Genomic DNA, 18,586 nt, shown 5'->3' on the forward strand with positions numbered 1-18,586 from the left:
GGAGGTGGCGAGAAGCGCAGCGTCGTCCCCCTTCCCTGCTGGAGTTACGCCGCCACCGACAAGGAGGATGTGGAGGTGGCAAGAAGCGCGGCGTCGTCCCCTTTCCGCATCCTCTAGTGGCCCCTGGCCCATCACCAGCCTTGCTACTCCTTCCTTCACCTCCATATCCCCTGACTGGTCACCAACATCACTGCTCCTCCCCCCCCCCCTCCGTTCATCACCTCAACTGCGCAGATTCGGCTGCATATCGTCCTCCGCGACCTGGAGTGACGCGCAACGAGAAGAGTGGCAGAGGATGAGGCTGGTGGGATGGGGAAGAGGAGGGGCTCGTGGTAGGTGCGGGGATGGAGGAAAGGGCGGCGACGCAACAGGAATCAGTGGAGAGGAGAGGAGGCGACGAAAGAGGAAGGAACGAGGGTCGCGGCGACGCAGGGATCCTAGGACGGGAGGCGATTGGGGCTTGTGGACGAGAGGGAATTGGGCTAGGTTTTCACTGCACCCTGATTTTGCACCACGCAGCCCGCAAAAAACCCACTGACTGACCTGTGGACCCTAGAGACGAAGGAGCCCACCAGTCATTCAGCGTCAGCCGAAGTCATGTATGTTGATGGTTGACTAGTTGACAGCAAGGTAATAACGAATATAGTAAAACAAACGAGCGGGGGAAAATCAAGCCTCCTTTGGTTCATAGGGCAGGAAAATCGTAGGAATTGGAAAATCATAGGAAATGAGATGACATGTATCTCATATCATATGAGTAGGAATAAGAAAGGAGATACCCTTTGATTCACATCATAGTATTTTTTTCATTGAGTCTAGGCTAATGTTTATTTTCCTACGAAATGTGAAGGATTGGAAGAATTCCTCCATAGGAATAGGATTCCATTTCTATAGACGAAATGGCTCTAAAGGAATTTTTCCTATAGAAATCCTATCCCATGATATTCCTACAAGGTTCCTCTACACCAAAGGAGGCATCCCTCCGTTTACTTAGGCCATTCCCAATGCTCCATGGTGTACAGGTGCTTAGCATACCACATAGGTAAATAATCTGATGTGGCAAGGTAGTTAATAGGAGAGAGAAGATCTTGATGACCCCAGGAAGAACCAACGCCACGCGCGGGGACCTATGCAAAAGACTTAAATGAAAGAAGTTTGCCCTATGCATTGTGAACTTCATGTGCTAAACTACGTTCATTGTGAAGCTTAGATGGGGTTCCAAGAGTATTAAAGAGTTTAGCACATGAAGTTCACAAACTAAGCATCTATGCATTGTGAACTTCATGTGCTAAACTACGTTCATTGTGAAGCTTAGATGGGGTTCCAAGAGTATTAAAGAGTTTAGCACATGAAGTTCACAAACTAAGCATCTATGCATTGTGAACTTCATGTGCTAAACTCTTAATACCCTTGGAACCCCATCTAAGCACCAATGCATTGGACATAGCCTTATACCAGGCCACTATGAAAAATACATATTGCATCTTTATAAGGCCACTAACACAAAACGAGGTAAAAATTAATGAGGTTTTCTCATACAAGCAAACATGTTTAATACCGCTTGCATGCAGTGATAATTTCACTCGCTACTTCCTTGCTCCCCTCGGTCTCCTATTCGCTTGCTATTTATCTCTTGAGAGGTGTCAGTGAGTTGGCTTCCCGTGGGAGTAACTGATAAGAATCTGAACACAATATTCAATACTGCCTTGTCTCATAATGTAACACATAACAAAAGACAATTAAAAGGATAAGTTTTCAGCTCTTGGTTGCTTAAATAGAAAGCAACAAAAGCAAAAGGCTGCATTTTTATGAACGCTATATTCCAACCAGCCACGATGATTTTGACCAAGAACCATGAAAGCTGCTAAACCCTTTTCCTACCCATTTCCGTTCATATACATGATCAGTTGGTTGGCATGGACCCTTACTAATGTACCCCCTTCTAGCCAGATCTGTAATGTCTGGATCCAAATTCTCAATAGGTATTCTCTTACCAGGATCTGGTTCGGTATCACCGGGCTTAAGTTGAGGTGTAACATGAGGAACATCATCATTTGCTGCAATTGAAGGGCCTGTTTCTGTTACTATGGAATCAGTGCTTTGTGGTTGAAAAAAAGATGTCAGTGTCCTGGTTCTTTGTTCATCTTGTGTTCCTGTAAAATTGAACAAAAAATAGGAAACTACTTTATAATGCAACAACAAAACAACTAATCAAAGTAGTATTTTGAAGCATCATTTTGAATGGAACTAACATATTGAAAGGGTAATTTGAAGCATTAATCCAGAGAGCAAAAACATCTAACCGTTGGTGCTGCCTGCTTTGTCAAAGGAAATTAGGATTTGGGAGTGGTCACTGGGCAGAGGAGGAATACCTGGCCGGCTGGCCGGATGGTGGCGGGAGGCCGGAGGCGGGGCGAGGTCGCCAGACGCCCGGACGAGCGATTGCGTGTGGCGTCGCTGAACGAGAGTCCGGGCGAGGTCGTGGGGCATTGGGGCGAGCGGTGCCGCTAAACGAGAGGCCGGGCGAGGTCGCCGGACGATCAGATCAGATGGACGAGGACGTCGCCTCGGCGGACGAGCAGATGGATGGGGACGGGGTCGCCGGATTTGACGAGTGGAGCGGTGAGCGGCGGCCGATGGGTGGCCTTTTCTCTGCTTCTGCTCTCCTGTTCGAACGGCGGCTGGCTGCGCTCGATGCGTTGGGTTCAGTCGGGCCGAGAGGGGCAGGTGCTGGGCTGGGCTGTGCCTACGCCCCAGGCCACTTCTGAAATTTTCTATAATATAGGCTAATTTTTTTTGCCATGGCCTTGGTAGCCCGGGGCCCAGCTATGGCTTTGCATGCGTGTATCAATTGAAATTAAGGTGTACGTGCATGTCTTTTTGAGACAAATGAGTACGTGCATGTATCAACCGAAATTAAAGTTTTACTTTGTTCAGTTGGGCCGTCAAGCTTTATTCGGCTGCATGGGTCAGGAAGGATTGATCGTGCCTGGGGAAACCGATCGTGGGGGGAGCTCCTATTGGGAAATCCCTATTCGCCGCTCGCTGCGGCAAAATGTCGGGCTACCGCAGAGGGCAGCGCAGCGAACGACAAACCTGGGCCGGCCCACTTATACATAATGCATCCAACCTGGTTCTTTTTCGGCTTTCTATTGTTTTTTCATTTCTCTTTTTTCGTTTTTTTTCTGCTTTTCGGCTTTCTATTGTTTTTCTTTTCTTCTCTTCTTTTCAAAAAAAATCAAAAAATTTAAATTTTGTTCGTGTTTCGAAAAATGTTCAGTCTTTTAAAAAATGTTCTCAAAATTCAAAATCTGTTCTTCTTACACAAAAAAGTACAAAAAACTTTCCAAATTTGGAAAATGTACCGGATTTCTATTTTTTGTTCACATATTAAAAATATGTTCGCGCTTCCAAATTTGTTCAGGATTTTTCAAAATTATTCTCCATTTCAAAAAATGTTCTCAAAATTCAAAAAATGTTCATACTTTAAAAAATTGTCCGCGCTTCCAAATTTGTTCAGGAGTTTTCAAAATTGTTCTCTGTTTTAAAATTTGTTCTCAACATTCAAAAAATGTTTGGGAATTGAAGAAAATGTTCCAGCTTTCCTGATTTGTTCACAAATTCAATAATAGTTCATGTTTTTCGATTTTATTCACAAATTCAAAAAATGTTCTGGAAGTTTTAAAAAGTAAACATTTTTATTTTTTGTCCACAAATTCAAGAAATGTTCCCCTTTTTCAAATGTTCACATCATCAAAATGTTCCTGTTTTACAAAATTTGTATGAAAATTCAAAAAATATTTTTATTTTGAAGAAAATATTCATAATTTCGGAAAATTCAGTTGTAGGAGGTCGTCGATTCGACCCAATAAATGGACTGTAGTTCTTTGGATTTTTTGCGAATTAATGTTTAACATTAGTCTCTGTCGTATACGTCTTTAAATGTCGGGCTGCTAAATCAACATGACATGGTGTACGTCGCAGTGGTTTGCACGGCAGGCCAATTAGTGCGAAGTCGTGTGTTTGAGTTACAGCGCCAGCGTGATTTTCTTTTTTGCGATTTTTTCATCTCGGGAACGCGCCGCCGCGTGCCACTGTAAATGGGCCGGCCCACGATAGCCGCTCCTGTGCGAAGCGCCGGCACTTTGCCGCAGGTTCGCGCCGCTGGCGCTCGCAAGGAGGCGAAGTGGGCCGGCCCAGCAACGTGATATAAACCAAAAGGCAAAGGAAAAATGTCAGGTTAAAAAATCGGGGAGACGTGAGACTTGAACTCCCGACACCACAGTAGACAACCACACAAGTTAACCACTGGAACATGTTTAGTTTGTTGATTACTTGCGGAAAACTGAGCGCTTTGACCTTTCATCAAGTAAAACATTAAACATATACTACTAGTATTATATACGCACTATTAATTATTTGACTAAAGAAAATATAAATATGACAAAGCATTCACATGAACCATGAATTGAAAAGAAAACTCCAAAAAATGGAAAAGTTCGTGAATTTGAGAAAAGTTCACCGAATTTAAAAAAACATTGAATTGAAAAAATTCATCCCATTTGAAAAAAAAGATCATCAAATTTGAGAAAGAGTTCATTGCATTTGAAAAAAATCATCCAATTTGAAAAAAGTTCATCCAATTTTTAAAAAAATCATCAAACTTGAAAAAAAGTTCATCAAAATTGAAAAAAAGTTCATTAATTCTCATAACAATGTCAACGAATTTTAAATGTTCATTAAATTTGAGAATAGTTCATGGATTTTTGAGAAAAGTTCATCAAATGTTCACAAATTTTGAAAAAGTTCATCAATTTGGAGAAACGTCCATGGATTTTTTTAAAAACGTTCGATCATTATAAAGAAAAAGTTCATCAATTTACAATCGGGCATTTCAGAAAAATAAATAAAGAAAAAAGGAAGAGGACATAAAAATAGAAAAAAGAAAAAGAGATGCGAACTGGGAAATGAATAAAAAGCGTGGAAGCAGTTTCCTACCATAAGTTCGTTATGGCCCTAGTGGTTAGCTCGGTGTGCTGGGAGGGGAGCTCCTGTACGCCGCTCTCTGCGGCAAACAGCTGCAGTTTCGCATAGGGAGGTCTCTTCCTGGGCCGGCCCATGAACAAAACAAATCGGTAGCGAGCACGAAAAAGAAAGACGCCATACGACGGGATCGACGCGCGCAACTTACCACAAGCTCTAACCGGTTGAGCTACGGAAGGTTACTGAACAAGAAGCATCATAAATGTATTAGAAACAACATCCAGCACAGATGCAACATATATATAAAATTTCGCAAGAATTTTCTTTAAAAAAAAAACCAGAGTTGCTTACTAACACAAAATTTTGAAAACTGAAACATTTTCAAAAACAGGAACATTTTCTGAATTTCTGAATGAATTTGGAAAAAGTAACATTTTCTGAAATTCCTGAACAAAATTTAATTTCTGAACAAACTTGGAAACCTGAACATTTGTTGAATTTGTGAACATGTTTGGAAAAAGAGGAACAGTTTTTTAGAATTCACATTTTATTTGAATTTTAGAAAAAACATGAATATTTTTAAAGGCGAACAAATTTTGAATTGTGAAAAAACCTTTTTGTAAACAAAAATATTTTCAAAAACATGAACTTTTTTAGAATTTTAGAACAAACTTTTGAAATGGGAACAATTTTGAAAATAACGAACAAATTTTGAATTTTTAGAACAAATTTCGAAATGGAGAACAATTTTGAAAATCCCAAACAAATTTGAAATGTGAACAGTTTTTTAATACGTGAATTGTTTTTGAAAAATAAGAACATTTTTTGAAATTTGTGAATTTTATTTTTGAAAACAGGAACATTTTTTGAAATCCATGTCATTATTTGAACTTTTTTCAAATTTGAAACAAAATTTTGTAAACCAGGAAGTTTTTTTGAATTTGTGAACAAATTTTGTAAAACAGGAACTTTTTTTGAATTTGTGAACAAAATCTGAAAAATAGGAATAGTTTTCGAAATTCGGTAACAAAATTTGAAAATAAACATAAAAAGAAAAAAGGAAAAGAAAAAAAGGAAAAAGAAAAAAGAAAGAAACAGAAAAAAGAAAAGAAAAGAAAAAACGAAAAAGAAGTGAAATTGGAAAAAGGAAAAGAAAAAAGAAAAAAAACTGAAAAAAAGCCGGTTCAGGTTGCCAAAACCGGAAAAAACCGGCTGGAAACATCATAGAAGGTTCGCAAAACCGGTGTATGCTGAAACGGGCCGGCCCACTCGGTCCCTCGTAGCACCTCCTCCTGTGCGAAGCATCGACACCTTGCCGCAACGAGCGGCGAGTAGGAATTTCCTGCTGGGAGCGCATAGATCTAGAGATCAATTCTCTAGCTCGCACCATTTTTGCACTTCAAAACAGACACAAGGAAACGCTAAATGGGCCGAGCCCAGCTAAGGCGCCTGTGGGCGCCGGTTTGCAGAAACAGAAGAAACCCGCGCCTGCAGCGCTAAATAGGATTTGCCGATCGTGGGTGCTTGACGGAAAGGAGCCAATATTAGGCAACTTTACTTTTATTAGATTTGTTTTTGTTAGATTAGATAGGAGGGATATTGATTGCATAGAGTCCAACACAGATACTTATGCAACTTTTACGAAAAAACAAATATATACGGGAAGGTGGAACCGTGGGGAGTGGGACTTCTTTCTGTAGCATTTGATTTTCCCTTTTTTTTACACTTGTGTAGATCTATTTTTAAATCTCAGCCGTCAATCTTTTATGTCAACACAAAATTAACGGATATAAAGAGGTGACGAATGAAGAATTATGAATGCTTCCTCCTTTTAATATTTGGTATCAGGGCGAGGCCCGCAAAATATGAGGCCCTTTGCCAAACTCTAAAATGGGCCCTACTTTCACTAAAAAAAAACTACATTATTGTCAATAATTTTCTTCAACCTCAACATTGTTTTTTTTCACCGCCTGGCCATCTCTAGGGTTAGAATAATTGTCAAAATTATTATCACGTGCATGGTATTGATCAAGTGACCGATTATTAGAGCACACTTGTGGTTTTTTTATAACAAACTTATTCATATCTCCTTTCTGAGACTAAGTTAAATCCCCAAATTTTTGTCTCTTGCTACAATTTTGCTAACTAAATTCATGTTTTCTAAATAAAGACATGCCATGGACCTTGCAGTACTAGATGCCTAATAGATGAAAAGAATAAACTTAGCTACAAGCTTTGGCAAAAGAAAATAGTGGGTGGAAGTCGGAACTCACAGTCGAGGCCTCACGGGGGATCATCGGTCATCGATGTGACAACACTTAAGTACTCGGAGATTGGGAGATGGCTTGAACTTTCGTTGCCTTCAGACCTTCCCTACCGTCTGCGGGCTGCCGTTCCTCATTGAGACCTGATACAAGTCATCAAGGCATCAAGAATCAAGAACTGAAGAAAAGATTAAACCTAAAAGGATAAGGATTCTTGCCTGGTCCTGCCCTCCTGAGACGGAGCAGTGAGCAAGGAGCCAAGGGGGAGCCCTAACCTGCTGGGTGCCGCGTTGATGGCCACCAGCGATACTTGTGCGGAGGGAGCTCATCGGAGATGGCGACTCCGGCGAGACGGGGCCGGTTCAGCAGCTCCAACACCACCAGCTCGCACCAGAGATTCACCAGGAACACACCGGAGGAGTTGGTCGAGCTCGAGCGGCTCTTGAGAGGTGGGAAGCAGAAGAGGGGATCGCCGACGAACTCCGATCGGGGACGGCGGCCAGAGGCCTGCCCGGCCGGGCTGCGGCTATCTACGGCGTCGTGGTGTGTGTGTGAGTGGGTTGAGGTGCTCGGAGAGGCTGGGGAGTGGCTGTACTTATAGGCGAGGGAGGAGAGGGGCTCGGGCTCCGCCGGAGTTCTTCGGAGACGGCGCTCGGTGACGAGAGGCGTCAGTGAGAGGGGGAGAAGAAGACGTAGCTCACACGGCCACTGTGGGAGGGCGGAGACGAGCACAGGAGCGCGGGTGACAATGAGCACAGTGGAATGGGCGCACTGTGTGCTTGGCCGTGTCGTGCACGTGCCCGCTGCGGTGAGCTCCGGTGTCGGCCAGTGCCAGGGGAGAGTTAAGGGCGTCGGGACGATGATCGTGGCGAGGTTTGGCAAGGCGCGGCGAGCGGGGAAGTGAGCATGAGCTCAACAGAGGCTCGGGCACGACGCAGAGCGCGTCGGATGCATGCCAGCACGCTTGGACGAACACGGTCACCCCGTGAACTCTGGCATCACGCCGCGTAGTGCATTGAATTCATGTCTGGCATGTAGTCCTTAATGGTTTGGGTTGAGCCAACGCTTTGAGTTGATCACAAGTGAACTGTGTGCGAGTGTATCTTCCTGGCAAGTTTCTCGATAGAAACTTGTAAGGTTAACTGAGAAAAATCTAGAAGTAGTTTAGGGCTGATCTTTGCTGGTTAGTCGTTTCTTAGGAGGGTAATGAAGCCCTAAAAATCTCAGCTTCATTTGATCAAGAAAAAATGCACTTCCTGTAGAAACTACATTTTCTATCCAGAATAGAAATGATTTTCTGTAGCAAAAATATTCCAAATGACTATGAAATATTTTTGCACAGGGAGGTGTGCCAAGGTTCACATAATATTCAGGAATTTTTCAGATTTTTGTGTGCAAGAAAAATGAGGGTTGCTTTGGAGCATATGTTGCTGAAGTGGTTTTCACGGAAGAAAATGAATATTTTGCCATTTTGGGATATATCAGAGAGGAAATGATGGGTTTGAGAGAGAGGTGGGTCACTTGGGTGAAAATCAAGGACATGCCCAAGTGATTAAGTCCGAGTGAGTTGATTAAAAACTCCAAATTCAAATCAAATGGCAAAGAGATCCAGAAAAAGAAAAAGAGCAAAAACCAGGCTGTCATAATAAAAGTTGTATAATATTGCCATGGAACAATAAAAAAATATAGATACGGTGAAGACATATCATTGCTCAACATGGAGAGGACTTTGCAAGGCCTATGAATTTTAGGAGGATATGCAAATAACCTTCGATCTTGGGCCCGAAGATCTAATTGACGATAATATCAATAGTTGGGGGGGGGGGATGTGGAGACGTTTCGAGATCTACCTCTTTGTGATTTTGTCAAATAAATTTGTTAAGTAGTTTATATTGTTTATTTAAAAATCATTTACGTCTTACTTTCATTGACAACTTATTTCCATTTTTGAAAAAATGTACGGAAGATGGTAGAGAAAACCTAGTAAACTGATGGATCTGAACTAAGTTACGAGGAGAAAGATCATATCTCATTTGTTATGGATGTTGAGAATTTCAATAACAATTATGAAACACCTCCACATTATGGTCAATACGTGCCACTAATGCACGTGTTGAACTATGGTAATATCCATGAAGATGGCATGGTAAGATTTTTATTATTATGACATCAGTGCATCTTTTCCATACATTCTTCTAAAACTAGACTACAGTGCTAACTACGTTATTACTAGTCGTCAACCCGTGCATTCGCACGGGCTAATCAGAAAATTATAGAAATGTTTTATAGATGGGCCTTTCAAGTATGGACTGATACTCTTTGATATTTTCAGGCACAGTGCCACTAATAGTTGCATTATTTGATAATATGTGTATTGCTTAGTAACTGAGTTATTTATTCTTATCCCTCTCTTGACTTTAGTTTCTGTTCGTAGGCGTTACTGCTTCGACTATGAGAATTGAGCTGTTAGAATCTTTTTGAGTGCATATTTCTTCTGGTATAGCTATTTGAAACATGCTTTATATTTGTCATATTGTATATATGAATTTTCTTGTTAGCATTACTCCTTGATGGTTCTTGCTTCATCTATTTGCGATTGCTACACATAAAAGTGGAATGCATTTTTTGGTAAATTCATTTGACAGATGATCAATCTTTATCGTTGAATTGATGTAAAGATGTTGTGTAGTAGCACATAGAAATTCCATCTAAGTAGATGTTGTGTAGTAGCACATAGAAATTCCATCTAAGTATTTTGTCTTAAAATCTCTCTTGCCTGTATTGCTGATTTCTTCTTGGTCTTTTACAACTATTTCAATTTTTTTGGGAAGTATAGATTGTTATTGTAATAAAATAGAGAGCAAAGAGGGAAGTTCTTTTCTTCTGTACTTTCGAACTACCTCTATATATCAATGTCAAGATTACGTCTCTCATAGAGATGCTACGTAAAAAAAAACACATAAAGGCGATACATTTTTTCCACATACTGTCTATTATGCATTCCAAGTCCTGTAGGGTTGGCCGCTGGATGCTGGATCATCAAACTTTGTTCCTCTCTCCCTTCCAAACAAAACCAAGAGCACGAAGAATATGGACAACTTACGAAAATAAGGGTGAAAATAAGATTTCAGGAGGAAACAGTTCTCGAGGAAGGACTTCAATGTGCTAACAAAAGGCAGCAACATGGTTGTGCCATAGACAGGTGACTAGTGACATGACAGAATTATACTTGGCGCCCCATGGGTTCACGCGCCCATGGGCACACCCGACCCGAATAGGTAGGGTATGAGTCGCTGACTCTGCCCATGGGTTTTATCCATGGGTTATAACCTGATTAGTCGTGAGTAGGGTATGGTATAGGTTTGTGTCTGTTGAGTATAAGATTATTAAAAAAGACGAGATAGACTAGGATTTGTTCTGGCTTGTTTTGTACTCCAAGTACTTCATTGTACTCTTATATATATGCCCACGAGGGTCAAGCAATAAAACATCGAACTATTCCACCAATCCTTTCTCTCCCTTCTAACATGGTATCAGCCTAATCACGATTCAAACCCTAGCCGCCGCCGCTTCCGTCACCCGCGCGCCGCCCTCGGGGCGGTCGGCCCCATGACCGCCGCCGGGGGCCGCGCCGCCCGTACCTAGGGTTCGTCCGCTGGCCGTGCTGGCTCGCTGCCTTAGAGAGTCTTTTTTTCCGATCCTTTGATCCAGGTTTTCTCTCTCTCGCCGGTCGCTTTGATCGGCGTCTTCTTTTTGGTTTTCCGGTCTATGTGATCCGGTTTGCGTCGTCCACCGCCGCCGTCGACCCCGTGTGCCTCTACTCCAACACCGGCGCGATCGGCCGGCTTCTTCACCGACCAGGCGGCCTCGCGCGTCGTCCGCGCGTCCGCCCGTCGGTCGCCCCGACCCGGCGGCCTCGCGTCATGCAGTGGCCCTTCGCCGCCGCCGTCCGCGCGATGACCCGCCCGTCGATCTACGCCGGCCGTCACCGCCCTGCTCCGACCGGGACTCCTGCATCACCCCAACCCGGCGGCCTCGCGCCATGCGGCGGCCAATCATAGCCGCCCTGCCGCTTGCCGCCGCCGGCTTCAACTCGGACTCCGCTGCCACCGTGCCTCCACCGAGCGGCGTCCCCGACCTCGGCGCGATCGGATTGATCACCCGCCTACCGCCGAGACCCGCCTCATCTACACCGTGCGACCGACCTGGCCCGTCGGTTGCGCGCGCCTCCGCAGGCCCCGTGAAGACCGTTCCGAGTTCAGCGCGCCCCTCTATGGATCGAGCAACGGGCTGGCGCTGCGTCGCCTCGTCGAGTCGCAGCGCCGCCGCCCCGTGGTTCTTCTCCCGACTGCACCGACCTGCGTCACCGCTGCGTCGCCCCTTCGGGCCGTAGTACCACGGCCCGCGGTCCACCGCCGCCCAGAGGCCGTCTGCTCCAGGTCGTCCCCGTGGCAGCTTCGACCCTCGCGCCACCACTGCGTCGCCCCGTCGGGCCGTAGCGAGCATGGCACGCGGTCCACGCCGCCGTCCCGAGGTCGTCCCCGCGGTTGCACCGACCCGCGCTCCTCCAGCGCGCCGCCCCTTCGGGCTGTCGCGCCGCGGCCCGCGGTCCCTGCCGCCACCCCGAGGTCTTCCCGCCGTCACCTAGACCTGCCCGCCGCCGCTGCGTCGCCCCTTCGGGCCGTAGCGCGGCGGCCCACGGTCCACTTCGTCGTCCACGCGCGTCGACCTCCCGTGGTATGCTCCGCGTCGTCTCCCTTGGCGCGGGAACGCCACCGTCCGCGCCGGTCTTCGTCACGCTGTCAGGGTTCTTCGCCTACTTCGAGCACCGCCGCCGCACTCCTAACCTAGCCGCCGCCACCGCCGCTCTTCTTTGGCCGCCGCCGCCGCTACCTCCGTAGCCGCCGCCGCCCGTCCAACCCCTTCGTCTTCGTCTAGCACCAGCCCGTCGCCAGCGTCGCCGTCATCTACCCCGACCGCTTTATCTACTTCGACAATCGCGGGCGACATTGGCCCCGCGTCGATTGGCGCCGCAACCGTCGTCGAGTCCTTCTCTGCTGGCCTCTCCGACTTCTTCGACGTGGCGTACAGCTCGTGCAGGTCCCGGGCTACGCATGCCCGGTGCTGGCAACACCGCCACGTGCCTTCGTCCACGACGGGTCCCCGGGCCTGGCAAGTGCGGCGCTTCGTCAACTTCGTCTTCGTCCGTCTACGCATGCCCGGTGCTGGCAACACCGATGCGTGCCTTCGTCCACGATATGTCCCGGGCTTGGCAAACCCGCCGCGACGCGTCGTCAACAACATCTTCTTCCCGGCGCACCACTACTTCGACACCACTGCGCCCATGCTAACTCGGCGCCCGCGGCTCCAGGCTACTTCCTCGACACTGGCCACCCCGACTCAACCTCGACCACGGCATTCTTCGCACGGCTACCTCGACAACGGCTCCACCACCAACGCTCTCGGCTACCTCGACGAACGACACAAAGGGCTACCGCCTTGCTTGAGCAATCTCATCGGTTTTCACTCCAGCCATGACTCCGCGATGCATCGACAGTTACAACTGTGGGGGGTGTGTCCAGTCTCACCGTCTGCGTCGCTACCGTTGTGACTGCGGGGGGATGTTGAGTATAAGGATTATTAGAAAAGACGAGATAGACTAGGATTTGTTCTGCCTTGTCTTGTACTCCAAGTAGATCATTGTGCTCCTATATATGTGTCCACGAGGCTCAAGCAATAAAACATCGAACTATTCCACCAATCCTCTCTCTCCCTTCTAACAGTGTCCATGGGTGACCCGATGGGTTGCCCGATTAATATCCGTAATTGAATAAATATTTATTTTATATTACATTCGCCTACTTTTATTTGAATGCCCTTCATAATTATAGAAGTATAAACCAAGACGCATTGTACTACTAGTAATTGATAGTAGTAAAATAACAGGACAAGTTACACGGCACGTCTAGCAGAACCATACGAACACTTGCCCTGAACATAATCATCTAGGAAAACGTTATTTTAAACCGGATAATTCTTGTCTCGTGTAAACCGCCTTCTGCCTGCGCCACGCGTTCCGTAGAGGCCCACCCACTGCCCACAGTTTCCTGAGGGCATCTTCTATGGTTGTAAGATAGTTGTTGGTAAACTTTGTCACATAGGATTTTTGATGATGTGTCATACAATAAATGAGGGAAGAGAAGAAGGTTGTATGTACATAAACCAACACCCCTTACACAAGCTCCAATGTAAATGAGAGAGCACCTTATTTATTGTCTCACATCCTATTGGGCAAACTAGATACAACCCATTAAAGTTGTTGTATGTTAAGGTGTTGGTTGATGACATGGCATATTTTTACCAACAAACTAACATACAAACTATTAGAGATGCCCTTATCTACAGCCGGGAGGCACGCAAACCACCCACTCTTTTTCCTCTCTCTGCACGAGATCCCCTTCGTCTCTATCACCTTCTCCTCTATTCGCTCCTCTTTGCCATGGATACGATCTCAAGCTGCTGCCCCCAAGCTCGTACTCTCCGTTTAATGTTTTGCAAAGCATAGCCGTGATGTGAAGCAAAGATGGCCGTTGCCGCCGCGCTGTGTTGCAACACTCGTCGGCTCTGCCGTTGGTGGGATGCAGCGCTTATCGGCGTTGCAGGGGAGACCCGCGCGATGCTCACCGGTGTTGATGGGGACATCGGTGCGGCCATGCAGCGCCCACCGGTGCTGCTAGCTGTATGGGAAACGACACCGCAGGATGGCATCGGTGCTGCACCATCGTCCGGTGGGACGCGCTCGTGACGCCGCAGTATCGCATCGGTGCTGCAGACCGGCGTCTGGCGTGACGCGCTCGCAGTGCTGTAGACGACGATGGCGCCATCAGGGCTTCGCTGAAGCTCCACCGGGGCTGCAATGAAGCGCCGCCGGAGCTGCAACGAAGCGCGCCGGAGCTGGAATGAAGCTCCATCGGTGCTTCTGTGGAGCTTCGCCGCAGCGTCGGGGTTGCAGTGAAGCGTCGCTAGGGGCTGCAATGGAGCGCCGCTGGGGTCGTAGGCTGCAACTGGTAGAAAACAGGGCTTCCGTTCGGGCCTAGCCAGCCCATTAGTCCCGGTTCACTCACGAACCGGGAACCATGGGGGAATTTGTCCCGGTTCGTGAGCCCAGGGGGCCGGCCGGGGCCTCGTGGGCATTGGTCCCGGTTCGTTTCGACCCATTTGTCCCGGTTCTAGGCACGAACCGGGACCAATGGTCCTTACTCCTGGCCCACAACCATTGGTACCGGTTTTTGGCTCGAACCGGGACAGAAAGATGGGATTTAGTCCCGGTTTATACTATGGATTGGGACAAATGAGTTGCCTATATATACCCCATCGCCGCAGCAGAGCACTCCACAGTGCTCTGTTTTTTGCTGGCCGGCGAGGGGGGCACTGGGTGCTCTAGCTCACCTCCCATGCACATGAAGTGTTCGATGAAATGCCCGACCCACGCTAGTCAAGCTTTCTCCTCTCGAAGCTCGACCTCCGAGCTCCATTTTTCTCAAGATTTGTCTAGGTTTATATTAGCGGTCCGTCACGCCCCGTCCCCGTCTTCACCGCCGTTGATCGCCCGCGCCGATCTCGTCGCCGGCACCACCGTGGTGAGCCTCTTGGTCTTATCTTCTTTCTGAAAGAAAAAATTCTTACTTTACATAGATACTTGTCTAATTTTCTTACTTTTGACACACATAATCTATACCTACTATTACAGGGAGGTGGTATTCTTGGTTTCGTCCCGCTTCATTTGGTCCCGCTTCAGTTAATTTCTTGTCGCTATTTGGTTTCGTTACTTGTCACCTGTTTTGGCCCAACGGAAGAAACCCTTCTTGCGGCGCACTGTGGCCTAGGTCCGGAGAGCTAGCAAAAAATAAAATTGCCGATGGGAGGGTTCAATCTCATGACCTGCCAACCGGCCACACACATAGTTTGTCCAACTGACCAGTTAGAGATATGAGAGAATTTTTTTCTCCCGTTGCAACGCACAGGCCTTTTCGCTAGTTATATAATGCACGCAGATGAACCGACAATGGATGTACGGTGACAGACACACCTCCGAGTACATTAAGGGCGTGCATGATTTTCTCGAAGTGGCTGAGGAAAACAAGCAGAATGGTTTTATGTGTTGTCCATGCCCTAAATGTGAGAATACGAAGTCTTACTCTGACCGGAAAATCCTTCACACCCACCTGCTTTACAAGGGTTTCATGCCACACTATAATGTTTGGACGAGGCACGGAGAAATAGGGGTTATGATGGAAGACGACGAAGAAGAAGAGTACGATGACAACTATGTGCCCCCTGAATACGGTGATGCTGCTGAAGATCAAGAGGAACCTGACGATGTGCACGATGATGCTGCAACGGGCGAAGCTACTGAAGATTAAGAGGAACCAGATGATGTGCCCGATGATGATGATCTCCGCTGGGTCATTGTCGATGCAAGGACGCAATGCGGAGGTGTGTCTGTCACCGTACATCCATTGCCGGTTCATCTGCGTGCATTATATATATTTATGTGTGTCAAAAGTAAGAAAATTAGACAAGTATCTATGTAAAGTAAGAATTTTTTTCTTTCAAAAAGAAGATAAGACCAAGAGGCTCACCACGGTGGTGCCGGCGACGAGATCGGCGCGGGAGATCGACGGCGGTGAAGACGGGGACGGGGCGTGACGGACCGCTAATATAAACCTAGACAAATCTTGGGAAAAATGGAGCTCGGAGGTCGAGCTTCGAGAGGAGAAAGCTTGACTAGCGTGGCTCGGGCATTTCATCGAACACCTCATGTGCATGGGAGGTGAGCTAGAGCACCCAATGCCCCCCCCCCCTCGCCGGCCAGCAAAAAACAGAGCACTGTGGAGTGCTCTGCTGCGGCGATGGGGTATATATAGGCAACTCATTTGTCCCGGTTCGTGGTATAAACCGGGACAAAATCCCATCTTTCTGTCCCGGTTCGAGCCAAGAAGCGGTACCAATGGTTGTGGGCCAGGAGTGAGGACCATTGGTCCCGGTTCGTGCCTAGAACCGAGACAAATGGGTCGAAACGAATCAGGACCAATGCCCACGAGGCCCTAGCCGGCTCCCTGGACTCACGAACCGGGACAAATTCCTCCATGGGTCCCAGTTCGTGAGTGAACCGGGACTAATGGACTGGCTAGGCCCGAACGAAAGCCTGTTTTCTACCAGTGAATGAAGCTCCGTCGGCGCTGCACTAAAGCACTATTGGTGCTGTAATGGAGCTTCGCCGGTGCCGTCGGTGCAGCGTTGCAGCTTTGTCTCGCCGTCGGAGGTTGCATTGGAGCTTTACCAGAGGGTGTCGTCGGGGCTACATTTGATGTTTGCCATGGATAGCACCGGGAGGCTCTCGGTGCTATGCCAGATCGGACGTCCACCAACGCTAGAACGGACGGCTAGCTACGCGGATGATTTCTCTAGGAAATCATCCGGCTGATGCGTAGCAGCCGCCAATCATCTCTATAGGCTCATTCACATGTTATTTTGGCCCAAAGCTAGTTCGACCATGGGCCTTTGGCTGGCTCCTGGGGTGACTTTGTTTCGGGCCCTAATGGTTGGAATCTACGTGCATGCAACACTGCTGGGCATGCTGCTCCTTCTTCAGTCCCACCTTGCTTAGCTAAGAGCGCAAGAGGTGGAGCTTTCCCTTATAAAGTGCGACTGAGAGAACAGGTGTCTTCACTCGTTCGGATGTTCGTTGACCAACATTTGGACCCGATGGGTGCCCGATTATGTCGGGTTGCCCGATGGGTTCGGGCGTGGGTCTCAGTCTAGACCCATGGGTAGGGTCGTGGGCGGACTATGAACCTGATTAGGAATCCGGGCATGCGTCTATTGGAGGTCTACCCGGTCAAACCCAACCCGATTGCCAGGTTGAGTTAGAACGTGTCGCTTCTACAAATTGAAATAAATCTGTTCCCAATGCACACTGCTAGGACCAACACATTAAAGCCCAAGAACATGGAACACCAAAGCATGAAATTAGTACTCCTCAAAAAATGAAAATAGCATGTACGTAGAAAACACATGAATTTCCACTTTTTTCACATTGCATGTCATTGGAAACTTATTTGAAATGAACATAAATGAACTGTGCGAAAGAAGGGAAAATACAATCACCTTGTTGCCATGTTGTTTTCCAGTGAACTTTGGACCATTAGTTATCCGGGTATGTCCCAGGACCATGCTCCACCAACTGTGCATGTGGCGTTGAGAGAAACAGATCATCAACTTGGCTATAATGTTTATTCGCTTTTCCACTTTATCTGTACATGACCTATAAAGAAAAAGGAGCTTCTGGAGGGGAGGCCAGCTCATACTTTGATTAGATTCTGGGAAAATCTAACTTTGAATACGTTGTTTCATGTCAAACTGTCAGTCCTTGTCTCATGTTTTCGAACGGTTGTAGCCACCATGTAATCCTTAGTCCATAGAGTCTCTTTCTCTGTTGACATCAAAGCAGCATACAGGATAACAACAATAAAAAACTTAATGGGATGGAGGTGAGACGTTCTTACTCTGAGGTCTTCAATTTTAATTAGCCTTCCAAGATTAACACTAAGAAATTAATAACTGAACATGGCATGTCTGACCTCATCACATCCGCCACTCTCTGTGAAGTCGCTTCTACCGCTTGTTCAAGAAGACATTATTTATCTAGCTGAGGTAGTTTTTGATATTCAACTCCCGGTTAGGCATTGGAAATGTTCCAGACAATGGCCTCGACCATGGGGTAATCTTCACCTCGCGGCTGTGCAAGATGACATCTGAGATGTTGATACAACCGCGATGTGCTAGTCATGGTTGGTCCACTCTAGCCATTAATCCGATGCTATTGTGGGTAGGGTTTCTAGCTTTGATAATCCACGCGACGGCGAGTACCTTAGACAACGCAGGCTTGGTGTCCCTGCTAGGCACCACAGGACAAGGAGTATACCAGTGCACCAAACCCTGCGCCAATAGCACGTATAGGCCCTCTAATAGTAACTCGAGGAAACCTATGATTATGTTCCCCCATTTGTTAATCCATCACCAGTTTAAGTACAGGTGTTGATAAAAAAAGAACTGTGAGTATATAATATCCAAACAGTACCTATTTATAAACTGAAATAAGATTCGATATCAGGATCAGGTCCGCCTACATCCATTTGTTCATTCATCACCAGTTTAAGTACTGGTATTTATTTAACATACAAATCAGGGAATCTTGAGTGCACCGAAGTTGCACCTGCGATATTGAAAGCTAGAAACAGTGAACAGTGATACAATAATATATTTTTTGGGTTTCA

General features: G+C 46.7%; 1 protein-coding gene across 1 annotated transcript; it reads right to left on the reverse strand.

Annotated features, from left to right (window-relative positions):
• Positions 1 to 1,444: 1,444 nt before the first annotated feature.
• On the reverse strand, positions 1,445 to 2,645 carry LOC123172915 (uncharacterized). Its single transcript, XM_044589803.1, has 2 exons — positions 2,373 to 2,645; positions 1,445 to 2,153 (listed from the first exon to the last, which is right to left on the reverse strand). The coding sequence occupies exons 1-2, from the start codon at positions 2,488 to 2,490 to the stop codon at positions 1,816 to 1,818; spliced, it is 456 nt and encodes a 151-aa protein (XP_044445738.1). The 5' UTR covers positions 2,491 to 2,645; the 3' UTR covers positions 1,445 to 1,815.
• Between the last annotated feature and the right edge of the window lie 15,941 nt (positions 2,646 to 18,586).

The sequence above is a fragment of the Triticum aestivum genome, unplaced genomic scaffold (assembly GCF_018294505.1).
Source record: "Triticum aestivum cultivar Chinese Spring unplaced genomic scaffold, IWGSC CS RefSeq v2.1 scaffold21157, whole genome shotgun sequence".
Classification (NCBI taxonomy): Eukaryota; Viridiplantae; Streptophyta; class Magnoliopsida; order Poales; family Poaceae; genus Triticum; species Triticum aestivum.